The 17,156-nt window shown below is 30.9% G+C and overlaps 1 protein-coding gene across 3 annotated transcripts; it reads right to left on the bottom strand.

The window, feature by feature from the left end:
* Positions 1–2,642: 2,642 nt before the first annotated feature.
* Positions 2,643–16,749, bottom strand: LOC107422065 (transcription factor IIIB 60 kDa subunit). 3 transcript variants are annotated; one of them, XM_016031459.4, is made up of 19 exons: positions 16,373–16,749; positions 16,181–16,262; positions 15,476–15,551; positions 14,667–14,752; positions 14,463–14,539; positions 12,097–12,198; positions 11,816–11,928; positions 10,861–10,940; positions 10,445–10,531; positions 8,605–8,685; positions 6,752–6,901; positions 6,507–6,671; positions 6,207–6,288; positions 5,981–6,117; positions 5,350–5,430; positions 5,116–5,193; positions 4,159–4,239; positions 3,777–3,830; positions 2,643–3,205 (listed from the first exon to the last, which is right to left on the bottom strand). In XM_016031459.4, the coding sequence occupies exons 1-19, from the start codon at positions 16,432–16,434 to the stop codon at positions 2,981–2,983; spliced, it is 1,899 nt and encodes a 632-aa protein (XP_015886945.3). In that variant the 5' UTR covers positions 16,435–16,749; the 3' UTR covers positions 2,643–2,980. The 3 variants fall into 3 exon arrangements, with proteins under 3 accessions (XP_015886945.3, XP_015886946.3, XP_015886947.3); XM_016031460.4 differs by having other exon boundaries at positions 5,981–6,102; positions 16,373–16,748; XM_016031461.4 differs by having other exon boundaries at positions 12,097–12,159; positions 16,373–16,748.
* Positions 16,750–17,156: the final 407 nt, after the last annotated feature.

Below are 17,156 nucleotides of genomic sequence, written 5' to 3'. Positions count from 1 at the left end.
TGTTATTCATAGTGACTTAAAGCTTGAAAACATTCTTATCAGTCAATACTCCTGCCTTAAAGTTGCTGATTTTGGTATAGCATGCAAGGAGGCATATTTTGATTCTTCGGCAGATGACCCAGGCACTTATTAATAAATGGCACCTGACTTGATCAAGCATAAATGCTGTAGGCAAAAAATTAGTGTGTGATTTTGGTTTAATCTTATTGGAACTAGTGGTAGTGACAATACCATATGAGGTTATGATCCATAGTGAATAAGGTATTCTCCTGAATTTCATTAACCATTATTCCCTACATAATTGGTTTCTTCTTATCAATGTCATATCACAAAATTGTTTTATTCTAATTCTTTACTTAATTTTCTTAGTAATAAGATATATGGTTATAATAATAATAATAATAATAATAAGGATCGCATTTATAAGTTATTTATTTATTTATTTTTGTGTTATGTGTGATTGAATTGGTTAGGTTATGCAAAAAAAGAGGTGAATAAACAGATATACATACATGAATGATCTTCCTAGAACATTGCTAAGCTTATGTTGGATAGAAGGGTTGTGTCATCTTATCATTTCTTAATTTTTAATTTTTTTTCAACTTTTTTTTTTCTTTTTACCTTTTACAAATGAAAAAATGGATAGATGAAAATAAAAATAATAATAAATAAATAAATATTAGTGTCATCTTAGCATTGTCGAACATAAGCTTAGTAATGTTATTTACACATATATGTGTGTGTGTATATATATATATATATATACATTTGTTGGGGGGGAAAATGGCATATTAATATGCTGCCATCTGTCCTTATATATTTGTTGGGGAAAAAAATGACATATTAATATGCTGCCATCTCTCCTTATGCCTAATGCCTACAAGTTAGGCCTATATTTGAGTATGCCAAACAGGGTGCAATTCACAAATTGACATTAGCGTTTAACAACTCAACTCCATTGCAATGCCAAATATGTCAAAAATAATAGAGAAATTTTATTTGCAATCTTAAAATATTTCTACACACTTTTATTCTTTACACATCACCATTAAAATATATAAAAAAATACAAAATTTTGTTTGTACAATATTTTATTTAAATAGTCCACATACCTCTAACACTTTTTTGTTTTTTTCTTTTCTCTTAACTATCTTTACAATTCGATCAAAACAATTCTTCCTCCTTTGATAATCTAGAAAAAATCTTCTACCATTAATTTTCTATTAACAATTTTCCATTGACATCAATTATCTTCGCATCAAGAACATTGTCGGAAACCGAACTTTTTATTGTTTGATAATAAACTTTTAAGTAATTTTTAAAATACTAAATTGTATATTTCTAAATATTTTCAAAATTGTTCAATCATATATTTTTAAACACTTTTAAAATTATATTATTGTATTACCTTGAATTGTTTAGTCCTAAACTTCTATACAAACTATAAAATTGATTTTTAATCTTATCTGAACATTTTTAAAGTTATTCAATTGTATATTTATGACCACCTCCAAACTTATAATATATTGTGTATGTGTTTGATCAATAAATTTTGAACGCTTTTGAATTGTTCAATTAAACACTTATGAACATATTTAAATTTGTTTGATCTTTTGTGTTCGAATATTTTTTAAAATTTCCAAAGCAAAACGAATCATTGCAAAATGAAAAAAGGAAAAAAATAAACAAACATTACATTTTCATGTTTTGAGCTTACATAATTTAAATGGTGCAATGTGAGTTTTTTTTTAAACTAAAGAAAAGAAATAGCTGTAAGTGATTTAAAAGGAGAAATTTGGGAGGAAAAATAAAAATATATAAAAAAATTATTCAAATAAATTAATACCTTAATGATAATTTTATATGTAGTTAAAAATATAAATTTAAAATGAAACTGTATAGAATCCATTTGATAGTGCAATTATAAATTCCCAAAATAATATATCTTTCCCCAACCATCTTTAGGATCTATGGTTCACTCTAGTTGATAAATTCAAGAATAGCTTTATATTTTTACATTGTCAATTTAAGAGTAAAAATGCCAAAGAAAGAAAAAAAGAAAAAATTCAGCGACCAACATGCAAAAGTATCCAAGTTCATAGAACATTATGCAAATTACACTTCAAAAAACATATCATATACCTCTCTTATGGTTCCCAAAAATCGTCTTCTACCCAATAACCCCTTGTATGGATACAATACAAATCTGGCAATTTTAAAACAAGCAAGGTCTCTTAAAATCAAATAAAATAAATCAAATCATGACAACCCCTGGTATGGATACAAATCAGACAATTTTAAAATTAACAAGGCCTCGTCGAAATACAAGCTAAGTCTTAAAAAATGCAAAAACAACCATACCAAAAAGAAGAGGGATGGCTAGATGGGTTCTCGTAGAAATAATAAAGGGCCAAACTTCGTTCAACATAACGTGTAGATGTTTCAAACCTAGACGTTAATGGTATTGAAATTCAATCCAATACAAAATACATATAGCACTATGCAAAATATTAGCTAATTGATTTCACCAAGAGAAAAAATGATGACAAACAAATGGATAGGTGCATGGAAACCAATTTTTCATAATAAAATCAGTCTAGTAAGTTACCATATAGTAAACAAGTTTGCATATTTACAGAAAAAAACAAAAATACAAAATTTGTAACTATAAAACAATTTGTTATTATTATTATTATAATTACAAGAAGGAATGATGCTGAGTTAAAGGAACATGATTATTTAAAATATACACAAGAAAATATATCTCCAGAAGAGGGAAAGAAGCAAAAAGGGCAAAACTTGATTCTATAGAACATTTCATGAACTCATTGGCAATTCTTTCACAGCTACACGCTAACATCCATCAAACCAGCGAAATGGAATACTATTGTATTATAGTGAAGAATGGCTGACCAAGTTGGAAAAGGAATTTCTACAAAGTCGGATATCTTACCTCAGTTGCACAGAAAAATATCTAACATCAGTATTCTTCATCACCATCATCATAGCCATAGTCATACACATCTTCTTCCAAATATTCATGGTCGTTCGGGCCAATATCATACTCTTCCATATCTTCGTATTCCTCATCCAGCTCCTTTTCATTGTCCACAGTGCCCAAATCATGCTGTTTACCACCCACGCTTTGTGTAGTGGCTTCATCATCATGACTTGATAAATTTGGCTTCTTATTTGGAGGAGGCGGCTGCAAACAAATAAGCAACCACTTTAGGTGCAATAATATATAAATATACACAAAATTAAATCAATTGAGAATTTAAAATAGCCTAGTAAACAGAAATTGTAAATCTTCCAAACTAGAAGCTACATTGATTAACGGAGAGAATGCCCTGGAATTACCTGTTTCTATTCTTTTCTCAGTAGGCTAGGACTCAAACTTGTTAAGCTCAACTAAATGGGACATAGCTTCCAATATAAGAGATTTAATGTTTACATGTTTGTATATACATTACAGACATAAACATACATGTGCATAAATATTACACATGATAAATTATGTCTGAAAAAAAATAATTGGATCCAATTAAATGCCCCTAACTTTATACTTTTGCAAGTAGAATATGTCAAAGTCTATTTCACACCATATTTAGGATTAAGATTTTGTTGACTGAGTCTTGGACAAGAAAAAATTCTTTTTGAAGCGATCACAAGTATTTAGAGATGCACTACCTCTGTGGAATTTACAAACTAGATTCTAGAAACAGAAAAGCAACTGAACTATTTTGCATAAAATTAGTAGGATAAGATTGACATACATCGTCAGAAAAGCATTTCTCCAGCGCATCATAGTTGATTTTCGAACTGAATCGCTGTTAAAAGATTCATATTGTGAGAAATGACAGACATGTAAAACAATTTAAATATAGCAACAATACATGATTAAAAACAGCCACCATCCAAATTATAACCACAAGATGTTTAATGCAGGTCATACAGAAGCATAAATATGTTTTATGAAAAAGGCATTAGACCATGGTGAAGCTAAAGAGAAACAACTGGATCACTTAAAACAATAAAAATAATATAAAAATATTAATTGCAAGCTAGCTAGTTTCTATCATGTGAAAACACCTCAGCCGCAAAGCTAGAGATTTGGTCACCACTTACTGTTATTAGTTCGCATTTTTGAAGACTTACCTTCTTGCTTAGCATTTGGCGGGCTGCTTCTGCAGCTGTTTGAGCAGGATTCTCATTTGAATCTTGTTTTTTACGCCGCTCCTAGTTTAATGCAGAAAATGAAAAAAGAATAAGAATTTGAGATTTGTTTTAAACAAACTTGGAAAAGGAGTAAATAAAAGAAAAAAGGCATGCAGTTCAATGAGGACAACGACTTTGCAGATCATACTGTACATATTTGTTGGCAAGCAATTATCAAAGAAATGCCAAATTAACAGAATATTTGGAAACAAACTAGACAACATTAACAGTTTTAGGATTTCAAATGAAGTTGCACAGATTTGATTCCTAAAGAAGCAGTTTCAATCATAAATGCTGAAACTAAGGGCTGAATCCAAACCAACAATCTCTGATGGGGAAGATCAGTGAGGAACTTATAGCCCACCAGATAAAGGGAGCATAACTATGTCTAAAATTAGAAACATTTTTTGTCTTTTCCTTCATTACTCTTTGGTTAAGAGTTAAAGGTAAAACAATATAGTGCCTTCAAATAGGAAACATTTACAAGCTAAAATACAAAGAATCCCATCATTCAAGTTTTGAGCAAGTGGTAATCTTGGAATCATATTTATTTCATCAAGATTCCCTTCATTACATCATTACGAGATATTTGTATTCTGAGTTGAAAATATAAGCCAGGAAAAGAGAATATGCAGTTTTAAGTAACCTACTCCACCTAAAATGATTCTTGAACAAATACCACACTAGAATCAGAGAAAATAACCAACAGGTGAAACAACTCACTACAAATCATAATATTAGTTTTGCAAATGCAAAGATTACAAAAAAAAAATGTCAAATATAAGAAGAAACATAAGACATTAAATGCATAATTACACAAATGGAATATACATGCAAAACAAGTACATAAACTAGTCAACTAGAATAAAAAGATGAATTTAATGTCTTAATAAGGACCTTTCTCGACTTTGCTGTAGAACTCTTGGAATTAGCCTCACCATTTTCCATTTTAGCAGCAGCTGCTGCTGCTTGTTCCTGAAAATTATATACGTTATAATCCAACAGGTAACAAAATACTACCCAAATATGTATGCTATCCAATCAGTAAAGAGGAAAAGAAATTTAAAAAATAGAAGAAGGGGGGGGGGGGGGGGGGGGGGGAGTAAAGGAAAAAAAGAGTAAGACTTCTACCTCCAGATATTCTCTGTTCATTTCTTCCCAAATAATCTTTTTGAAGCGTGTTTCCTCCTCATTGTTAAGGTAGCCGCTAACCTAACAATCCACATGTTAAACAACTCACTGTCAATAATTAGTTAAGCAATTGATCCAAAACTGGAGATTATATTCCAAGTTGAATGCTTCATTATGTCCTACTAGTCCTAAAATTAATAACTAAATTGAAGCCAAAATATGAAGCAGGATATTAACTCTTATTGCTATTATAACTAGTATTCTTACTACTTTTTAAAAGTGAACAAAGATAAATACAGATATGCATTATATCAATTATATTATAATATAATTATGTACAACATAAATGTGCGTGCTTACTTTCCCTCATCTCTATTCAATATTGTTTTCTATATTCAAAATCTCTATGCTTATATTTATAACAAATAAAAAATTTGTAATAAAGATTATTAATAAAATAAATACAAATAAAATCAATATAAGGAGTTAAATGAATATATTTAATGTAATGTATCACTGAATTGAATATGCAATTAAGCAACTCTTTATCCCAGATATAACTATATACCTAACAGTCCAGTTAGCATGACATTTATACAAATATTAGAGCTACATCGACCAAATGGAATACCTCAAGATCATCAATATCAGAGAGGCCATCTGATTCATCACTGGTAAAAGTACTTGTATCGTTAAATTTAGGACAGGTATCAGAAGCACCATCTACTGTCATCCGATCTCCAATAGTAGACACTGAAACAAAGTAAGCTTTCATAACATCAATTATTCAATGCATCATAACAAAATATCAGACAATTTACCCAAGAAAGTTCCTACACAACTGCTAAAAGACTTACTATTACTCTGAAGCTCTGCAGTTTCAACAAATCTTTCGTTCTTGGTCATATTCTGGCCAGTTTCAGCGGAAGATCTAACATTCTTTTATATATATATAAGAAGATATCAGAATTAACAGATAAATCACATCTTCATAAGCGAAAGAACAAGAAAGCTGAAAAAATACACTAGAGAAAATTTTGATGAAAGAGTTAGAAGACAAACATGGGAGATGAGAATAAGCAATACTATATGATACCTTGGTGTACATGCAAAAATAATAATAATAATAATAAGAGAATAGGAAGCTAGAAACTGACTGTTTCACTCATGTGATCAGTTGTTTCTCTCTCATTCTGAGGCAAAACATCATCAACAGACTCATCCAATTTCTTAGCAGATTCCTCAGCTGTTCTTATTTTTTCAGCATGCTGGAAAGCAGGAGGATCTGATCCACCATCAAGTCCTCCAGAAAGTTCAATGAACTACAACAAAGAGCACATATCAAAGATAGAGAAACATGCCGCATAGAGTAAGCAAATGGAGAATAGTGTAAGAGAGCTACATCCTCAAAACAACTTCTACAAAGTCCATGTGCAAATGGAGGTTGACCACTGTCTTTATGTTCACAAAGAATTTCTCCCGACTTTTCAAATCCAGAAGATGATAATGTGCTTTTTTTGAGCTCCAGGGCATTCTTGTTTAACTCCTCAATCTGTAATGAAGTTTTTTTAAACAGTCATCTTTTCTATATAAGGAAAATAGTTATCAACTTTATTTTGCACCACAGTTACCATTACTATTTTATCTAGCTCAAGCTGTTCAATTAATGTAACGACAATAATACAATAAAAAAGGAAGCAGTTGACTTCAAAACACACTGATCATATTGGTTCTTGCAACAAACAGCGCTCATTACTGCATCTAAACATCACATCTCAATCAAAATATCTCGAGATGATTAATGATGAGGCTGGCTAGAGTAGAAACTAAAATTTGTGTTTCTTTTTTCCTTAATAAACAGCAATAACTAAAATGATATATATATATATATATATATATATATATATATGTATAGAGTAATTCTACGGTGCGGACCGCACCCAAAGCCGACGCTTTTTGGAAAAAGGCTTCGCTTTAGAAAAGCCGATGCTTTTTTGAAAAAAGCATCGGCTTTGGGTGCAGTCCGCACCGTAGAAGCTCTTTATATGTGTGTGTGTGTGTGTGTGTGTGTGTGTGTGTGTGTGTATATGAAATTCATATAAATTAAAGAAATGGTGAAATAACCTAAATTTTGGAAATGGCCCGATGAAAGCAAGTAATCTGGAAAATATTCATAGGTTTGGCCTAGTGGTAAACCCAATGAGAATACACATCCAGATGTTGGGTTTGACCAGGTCTAGGTGAAATCCTCCTCCCCTAAAAGGTAAACTGGAAAATAATTTTCTCATTATACCAGTAAGTCATAATAGGTATGCCAGGTATTATATTATTATTAAAAGGCACAGACACTATAAAGTCTAAAACAGTGGTAAAACAACTATAATTTGAACAAGGCGACAAGCCAAAAGGATACTGAACTGAAGATAATTGATCTTCACAAAGCAGTAAATAGCTTCAGTAAAGCAGTAACTGGCTTTCGTGAGGTTATATATTTAGAGCATGTTTGTGAATGATTTCACAGGACAAATTTCTCCTACAAAAAGAGTTTCCAAGAAAGCACCTACTAAGTGATTCTTCTAGAATCACTGAATAAGTGATTCCCTATAATAAGGATTAATAAAAAGTATTTCCATATTTTTAGCCACATAATATATAAAGAATTCTTTACCTTTTAAAACAGATCCCAGACAAACAAAACCACAACCAAATGGGCAGTTAATCTATTCTAGTACTACTATACGTAATTCAAACCCTATTTTTAAGATATGAACATAATGAGATCAAAATTCAAACTTCCAGTAGATTCGGTCTCATCAAGGTTTAAAACTGATAACATACACTACAAGTAGTGTTATACATTTATGTCTATATTCTATAAGCCAACCAAAACAATCTGAACAACTATTGTATAGTATACTAATGAAAACAAAAGTAAAAAGGGAGAAAAACTATTACTGAGCAATTCAGAAGCCCTCTAATTTAGAAGACCATCAAAAGGGCAGAAAATTTTGGGTTGACTTGCACACAGAGACAGCAATAAAATAGAAAATAAATAAATTATTAAAATAATGAGGAAATGCTGCTGCAGTATTTAGTGCATAATATTTGGGCCCATTCTGATATTTGCGCATTTACAGGCAATATGAGTTACAGAAAAAATGAAAAATAAAATTGAAATGAATGTCAGATTTTTTTATGAAATAAATATTCAAATAGAAGTGTGCAAGATTATATTCCAATAGAAGTGTAACTTACAGTCAGCTTCCCAGAATCTGTGTTCTCAAACTCAATCAATCGTTTTGTCAATGTTACCTCACAAATATGTACAATTTTAACCTGGTAGAAAAGAAATTCATTAAAACAAAATTTCAAAATTGGTTTGGGCAGAACTATTAATCCAAAAGTTAAGATGAAGAAAAGAAAAACCATGTAACCTCAAGTAAGAGTCATGGAAATAGGACATGCCAAAGTTATTACAAATTAATGAATTGCATATAAGTTAAGATCACCAAGTTTCAGATTTTGTTATATACAAAGGGTTTAGGACAACAGACAAGCATTCAAGTTTTGATGTGGAAATTAGTCAGAAATAGCTACCCCCAAGCTTAGGGAACATGTAACATGTGATTATTGGTCAAAATTCTTTAATTTCTAGGAATCTCATTTTCTTTTTTATTTCTTTTATCCAAATAATAGAAACTTTTTTTATTTGTGTACATTGTTATGTCTTCTTAAAGGGGTGATCATCTATCCAAATATGCATGACAAAAGAGTGTGTGGAAGCTAGATTCCTCAAAAAAATTTCTTGTAAATTATACTTCACCTTCCTAGTTGATGACTAGACCATAATATCTTAGTATCTGAACCTCATTTTATAGTTTGGAAAGCTGATTTACAAACAGATTAAGATTCAAATGTTTGTTTGGCTTCTTCTTGTGCATGTTATGCTATATACCTGTGCTATGTTTCAAAAGAAGACCTTACGCTTGTTTGTCTCATAATATGTGATGCATAGAAATATTTGAGTCAAATGATTGCTCATTCCTTCATTTTTACCAACGTGGCTGCTAAGATATGGTTATGGTTGGTGGAAGAAGCTGAATGTCTTTGGGTATTTCCCCAGTCTTGCTCAAATCTATTAATAAAATTAATTTTAAAGGATCGGTTGCAAAAGAGGTCTAGCTCTTTGGAGTTGTGCAATGTGCAATATTGGCTTTATTTTGGACAATATGGCTAGAAGGCAATGGAAGGATTTATGACAAGAGATGAGACATGAGGTCTTTACGGGATTATTTCAAGTTTTAAGTTTCTTTATGGGCATTTACTTCCAAAGAGTTTACAGATGTTCCAACTCTCATTTTCTTGACTTGGAAAGCAGCAATCTAATCTATTTTTCTTAGTTTCTAAACTGTAATCCTCATCCTCTTTTCATATGTTGCCTTCTCATCAAAAAGTAAATTTTCCATAAAAATAAATAAATAAATAATATAGCAAGGCTGCACATGTATCTATATATTGTTTACCCATACAAAGACAATTTAAATTCTATATATACATTGAACAGCAAATGTCAAGCATGTAAGTACACAATTATTCATTGTTGCGTTTTCTACTATAACTTATTCAAAAAATGAAGTAGTTGAACATTTTGTGAGGCAAGATTTAGGACATAATAAAATACAGAAAGAGGCAGTATCATACGACAGAGTATAGCTGTATAATGCATCGTTATCCCAAAAAAATATGTCCTAAAGTAATAATAGTGCTTCTTCCGGTGGTACGTGGTCCATGCTTCAGAAAAAAGTTTTCTTTTCTAAACTCTATAAAAATATGTTTGTATGCGTGCATGAATTATTTCAATCAACATAAATTGTTCAGTATAAGACCTTTAATGATTAACAACTAGCAAAATGAGAATTTCATCATAAAATCAATCAACTTACTGTCATGAACCATTCAAAATATTTTACAAAACCCAAATGATAATCATGAAAAATGAAGAATAAACAGTATAAATATGAATGCAGGGAAGGTAATTATGATTCAGAAGAAAGTATAGCAACAAAAACAATTATATGGGATAAGCTGGACTTACAATGTCTGATTTTGAAAATTTAAACCCGTGTGAAAGAGCAGAAATATATAATGCTGCACCACAGAGCCCACTAGGCTTTCTGCCAGTCTACAAATAACATAAGAAATTTTAAATTCACCTGAATGGAGGGTTCAACAAAACGAACAATTCACATTGGAAAGGAGAAATCAATTGTTATAAAAAATCAGGGTCAGTTACATATTACCACCCCCCACTTTAGACATAGTATTTATTTAAATCTTAGACTTTCAGTGGCAGCAATCAATAACTTTTTTGTGTGTATACATATAAAGATGTTAAAAGTTCAAGGATAAATAAGCACTACCTGCAAAGTGCAAGGGAGTAATATGAAAGATTTCCAAAAGAATAAAACTGTAACAGCAACAAAATTTAAAATATTGTCTTCTACATCTTACCTGCATCCAGTCTCTCTTCATGCTAGCTATGATATGCATTGCAGTTCTAGAAACCTCAATATTTCTTCCATCCAATAACTCTATAAACCCAAAAAATACAAAATACAAAATACAAAATAAAAGATAAATAAGGTTTTCTAACAAAATAATGTATGTGGATATAGACATCGCTATCATCAGAACAAACTAATACCGTAGTAAGAATTAAATAATCCGGGCACAGAGATTTCATGGGTTCACACATATATATAACCATATATATATATATATATATACATATATATATATTGAAAACTCAACAAAACTAAAGCAAAGTACAAAAACAAGATTCCACATATGCACAGAAGAGATCAAAAAGTTTTTCCACATTATCAACGAAAATCGCACAACTAATAATTCCAAATACATTTATCTCTCTCATGCAAAGGCATAAAATAGGCAAAACTCAAGAGAAAACCCTAATTCTCACAGAGCTGTCTCTATAAAATGAGACTGGCTTGCAGAAAACTTTTGAGGAAGGTTAGCATATAAGAAACGATCTATTGGGCAACATTGCACATGTAACAAGAGATGATGTCATGCGGGGACGGCACTAAATCATATAGTGTAGAATGATGGCAACGACCATACAGTTGCCCATTATAACATGAAATTGGTGCTTATTATAACATTTCTGTATATATACACAGCACATGTACAATATTTGTATTATATGTTAATGTACATCTTAATAAAACATCGACTTTTTATGTAGTCTTGCCATTTAGCACCCTAGTCTCCAAGAGATTCCATATAAATATATCTTCTTAGAGGGTATTGTATTACAATATCCATATTGTTTTGAGCTTGTATACGTCCTCCAGATCCATACTAGTGTTTCCATAGTTTGAAATAAAAATTTAAGAAACTAAAACAGCCTAGCTATTTACTGTAACACTTGTGACCAAGAACTTACTTTCTGTAAAACGAGGAATAAAAAGGGTGGGATCAACAGGTCTTTTAATGATATTATGCTCTCCAAGGCTTAGCAGTTGGCAAAGCTGCAAAAACACAGCACCTAATACATACCTAGAGAAAGAGATTTAGTCAATGATACATTCAAAAAGTGGCATTTAAGATAAAATATATACTTCTTTTTTTTTTTTTCCCCCCAAGAAAGAGACAACATATATACTTGTTACTGTTGAAAGTAGCCGTACATAAGATGTCATATGTATAATTAAAATAGGTACTTACACATTTATCCCTAAGGTCTCTGAAAAATCAATAAGAAGATATGGCTTTGGAGGTTCAACTGTCCTGTTTAACAACATAAATTGCAGGCAATATTTACTGAGTCTGCTAATTATATGGAAAACAGTCAACAAAAACTTTTCATATTTAGAAAATAGTAAGGTGCTGAAAAAGGACAAAAATATATATATTTTTAAAAATTGTGATGACAATTACTATAACTCCCAAGTCATTAGAAACATAAAAAATGACCAATAAATGAGATAGTATTCTGGCTTCTCAACTTATATGTCATAACACATATGGAGATAGGCCTAAAATCTACTACAGTACATCCATGAAACAGTGTTTTGTTTTTTTTTTTTGGGTAAATCATCCATGAAACAGTTGACAAGCTAAAGTATTTTAGAACAAATTAAATTTAAATTTCTATAACTGTCTGAGAACTTCAATAGCCTACCAGTATCCTCTCAAGTTTTGGTTTTTCTTTCCTTGCATCAATAAGCTGATAGGTTTTTGTTTTTCACATTAATAAGACAGTTTTATAGCGTTAAGTTTGTCACCTAACTTGCCTCTTAGCTTACTTTTAAAACCATTTAGTATGCCAAATGGGTTAATAAATGATAATCCAACCAAGTTCTCCTTGCTCTTTCTATGGTAACCACATTTCCATGTGATGCTGCATTCCTAATCACTCAATTTAACATAAATTCGAAGATATATCTCTTTAACTAACAATCAGACTCAAATCAAAACAAAAACAAAAGGAAACATAAAAATTTAAAATGAATGAAAGTAGAATAATTTAATACCATATTCTTGTGTTTTTTTTTTTTTTTTTTCAGATGTAGCTCAAAATTTTAAGATAAATACAATTTACATAGCACTAAGAGATTGTTTTTGAAATTGAAGTTGTCACTTATAAGTGCTAACATCTCAATTGCTACTCCACTGTAGTTCACTTATACAGCAAATTCATGGTAAGTATGGCTGGTAAAACTGCATAGTAACAACTTACTAACATGAATGAATATAGAACTCTTTCTATATTTAGTATTTTCTTAAAGTTTTCTAAGCTAGTATTAAAAGATCTAAAATGTTATATAGGTTTTAGCTATAATAGAATGACTCTCATTCCTCTTATTCACAGTGATGAATATTTTTTGGACAAAATTTTAAGAGTACAGATATAAATGGATGCTAAATGCAGGTGGTTCAAAATAGGTCCTTTCACCATCATGTATTTCCACTTTTTCGTACTATTATCTAATTAAAAAAATGTCATCTTGTGAATAGAAAAACCAATTATCATCAATTAGTCTAACAAACTAAAACCCATCCTCCTCCGTACAAGCCATAACGAGATATAAGGCATAAGAATAACTAATGAAAAGGATGCCTACCACTATAATTTCACTTCAATCTATTCAAATTATTATACTAAAGTGGTTCACACTACGACAAATAAAATTAATAATCTAAAGCAATCCTATTAAAATTACCTAAATGAATGAATGCAACAAACTTTAAGATCATCATTTGTTATAAGATCTAAGATCATTGGTAAAAAAATAAAATCAAATATGACATATTTATTTATGTCATACCATTCTGCTTACAATGATTATAGGTTAAGAATATTTTATCCACATTACCTACAAAAAAATATTCAATACAACAAATTATATCTCAGCTACTTACCACTGAATACAATTTTATTTAAGTTTATGGCTTTTTCCATCAACAGTTAAATAAATTATATTTACAATTGAAGAACATAACCATAAGATCAGAATGAAATAGCCCTGCCAAATCTGAGAATTAAGATCACCTAAAATCCTTATCAAATTACAAATATCATCTTAAAATTCTCAAAATGTTATAGACCAATGCCAACAAGTACCCTATTTTTTCTAGTATTAATATACTTGATGCAAGGGAACATCTTGCACAAGGTTCGCTGAAGGTTTCTTGTAAAACACAAGTGTTACTCAGCTTATAATGATACACTTTCTTTTTTTGGATTCCATGTATTATTCTCATCATACACATAAAGGAGTTGTACGATCATGCTACACCTTTAACATGGAAGGGGGAAAAAACATAAAAAAATAAAATAGCTCTAACACTTAACATATGACAGTATTCCTCTAACATTAATAGTTTGGATACAAGAAGTATACTTTTCATAAATCATACAAGAAGTATGCTTTTCATAAATCTCCTTTAAACTAACAATAATACAGGACAAATATTGAAACCCACAATTAAACATTTAGAACAAAAAGCCTATCCACAATGATAAAATATATATATATATATATATATAGGTCAATCTCTCAAGAACACAAGTGATACTAGTGACTTACCGACATGCAATATAAAGGCAAGCAGCTGCAACTTGTGTTGTTCTGCGACCCCTAGTGAAATTGCGTTCAACTGCTATCTGTAAACTAGCAAAGTCAGATTTCAAATACTGTTCAGCTAGCTAAAAAGGACACAATATTTTCATTTGAACGAGGAGGGGGAGAGCAGGGGTATGGGAAGGCAAATAAATTACAATAAGCTGTCACCTTGTAGAAAGCAGAAGCCGGGTTAACTATGGAATCACCACCACTTATTTTCAAGACCAAAACAATACGTCTTATTTCATCTGACCCTGCAAAATAAAAGACAACAATTATAGAGACATGAGTGAAACTATAAACACATATAATAAAATATAAGTGGCTTGATATCTTGTCTCAAACCATAAAATCTAGGCTTTTGATTAAATAAATTGATACTATCAAATCAATAATACATAAAAATTATATAAAAATGTCATGTTACCATCATGCCTAAGCATGTAAAAAGTGGACTTGACAACAAATATCAAGTTAACACACACACATACACAATCTCTCCCTCACACATAGGAATGCCAATAACAGGACAGAAATTTGGCCTTACGCATGCAGCACAGTAAATTTATATGGAAGTTAGTAGCATTAGAGCACTATACCATTTAGTTTTGATACCATATTAAGTCATCAAACATTCCAAAAGTTTAACTTGTAGAAAATGGAATTAACTGATGGTAGCATTGTCCAATATGAAACCATCATAACTATAATAATTATTTTGAATCTATTATTAAATGGTATTTCCAAAGTTCCAGTAAGTAATATAGCTTGATCCTAAAGTGAACAAATTTTGAACAAGACTTGGTGAGAAAGGTTTCATTCCCTTAAATTTAAAAGCGACCACAAGAAATGGCAAAAAGTCATGTAGAATTTCCTAAGTTCTATAAAACAATAATATTGATAGCTTAAGTTCCTAAAAGAAAGTAACAGAATGGGAAAAAGCCAACAAAAAAAATCCAAAAGAAGCAGATACATACCTTTATCTAAAGTCCGTCTAAGTGACTCTGAATAGCCACTTGCAATGGATCTTACAAAAGAACCGGCCAAGCGGCTCTGCACAGTAAAAAGTAATTAAATTAAATATATATATATATATATATATAAATATATATGGTAAAGAAGCAAAATCCATGTGGAATGGTGATTACCATTGATAATAATTGATGAAACTACTCATATACATGGCATGAAAGAGTAACCATGAGTTAGAAATAAAATAAATTTGCACAGATACTCAACTGTAACTCAAAACTTCATATCTACCCCCATTTAAGCTAATGCTTTAAACATTTCCAAGCACCTCACCTACATTTACCTCTGCCCAGCAATCTGTGTAGGTGAGTGGATATATATATATATATATATAGAGAGAGAGAGAGAGAGAGAGAGAGAGAGCAATAATCTCCTAAAGCAACTTTGCTGAGCCTATGTTGCGCAAACTGGCGTGACACCTTCTTGGATCTACTTTTTCACACTTTGTCACTTTACTAAATATTCATTTACAGCTTGCCGTCAGCAACATTACATAGAAAAGTTTTCATGCATGCGTTTATATATACATATATACCATTCTTACACACACACACACACACATATAATTGATTTTACAAATCAATTTCCTTAGTTTAAACAATTGCATATTGCATTGAGTGACATTGTTAGAGGGCAAAACCAAAACATACCTCTCCACCAGCGCCTTTGACAAAAGTAGGTTCATCAGTAAAGCAGTCATCGTAAATAACTTTTCCACATACACCACAACATCTGGAAAAAAATTAAAAAAAAAGACATATACACACTTAAGAAAAAGCTTTCAAAAAGATTGAAATCAATTTGAGCAGAAATTGAATAGATAGGTCGGTGTGGTCACTTACACGTAGGAATTCTCATCGCGATGCGTAGGACGATCACATTTGCAATGACCACACCAGACCATCTTCGTATTAGTAGTAGTAGTAGTAGTAGGTCACAACGAAACCATCAATACTGCCACCTCCTCCTTTTGCCTGGACGGAGGAGGTCGGAATTGCTGAGAATCAAAGCCGCAATCAGCAGCAGAATCTTGCAGACGGCTTGGAGGCACCTTTTGCCGGTGGCTTTTGGGTGCGGAACTTCCGAGTGCAGAGGCAGTCGACGGCGGAGCCAGTTGGGGGAGGCTGGCGCTGCGTGTGTGTGTGGTTCTGCCAGAAAAAGGGGCTTGGGAGGAGGGAAGTGACAAAGAAAGGGATATAAAAATCAAGTGGAAGTTGTAAAAATGCAGTTTCTTATTTCCAGGAGACGTGGCTATTTCTTTATTTACTTATTTTTGGTATCAAAGACTTTGAATTACCTAACATTTTTTATTTAATAAATAACAAATTTTAGATTACCTAATTAAAATAAATCAATAATACTGTTTTTTTTTTAAATCAATAATAATTGTTTTACTGCTTACATTCTTCATTTCAAGCTTTTTTTTTATTTTTTGTACTTTTTTTTTTTATAAGATGTTTGGAAAGTATCAAAATGAAGAGAAAAATTAATTTTTAGGATTTAATTTTCTAAGAATTATTTTTTTTTTTATCTGTTTGATGAATAATGGAAAAGTTGGAATTGAGAAGTAATTAAATTTAATATTATACAATAAATTAATGATAAATATGTATTTTTAAAAAAATT

Source organism: Ziziphus jujuba, chromosome 3, assembly GCF_031755915.1.
Source record: "Ziziphus jujuba cultivar Dongzao chromosome 3, ASM3175591v1".
Lineage (NCBI taxonomy): Eukaryota > Viridiplantae > Streptophyta > Magnoliopsida > Rosales > Rhamnaceae > Ziziphus > Ziziphus jujuba.
This window is presented reverse-complemented; position numbering and strand designations above follow the sequence as displayed.

Bases quoted from the DNA above. Each gene is read 5' to 3' on its own strand.
- LOC107422065 (XM_016031459.4), bottom strand. From the start codon at position 16,434: ATGGTCTGGTGTGGTCATTGCAAATGTGATCGTCCTACGCATCGCGAT. The intron at 11,929-12,096 runs GTAAGTACCTAT...CTCTTTCTCTAG, and splicing joins GAGACCTTAGGGATAAATGT to GTATGTATTAGGTGCTGTGT. The intron at 5,431-5,980 runs GTATTCCATTTG...GTGGATTGTTAG, and splicing joins CTGATATTGATGATCTTGAG to GTTAGCGGCTACCTTAACAA.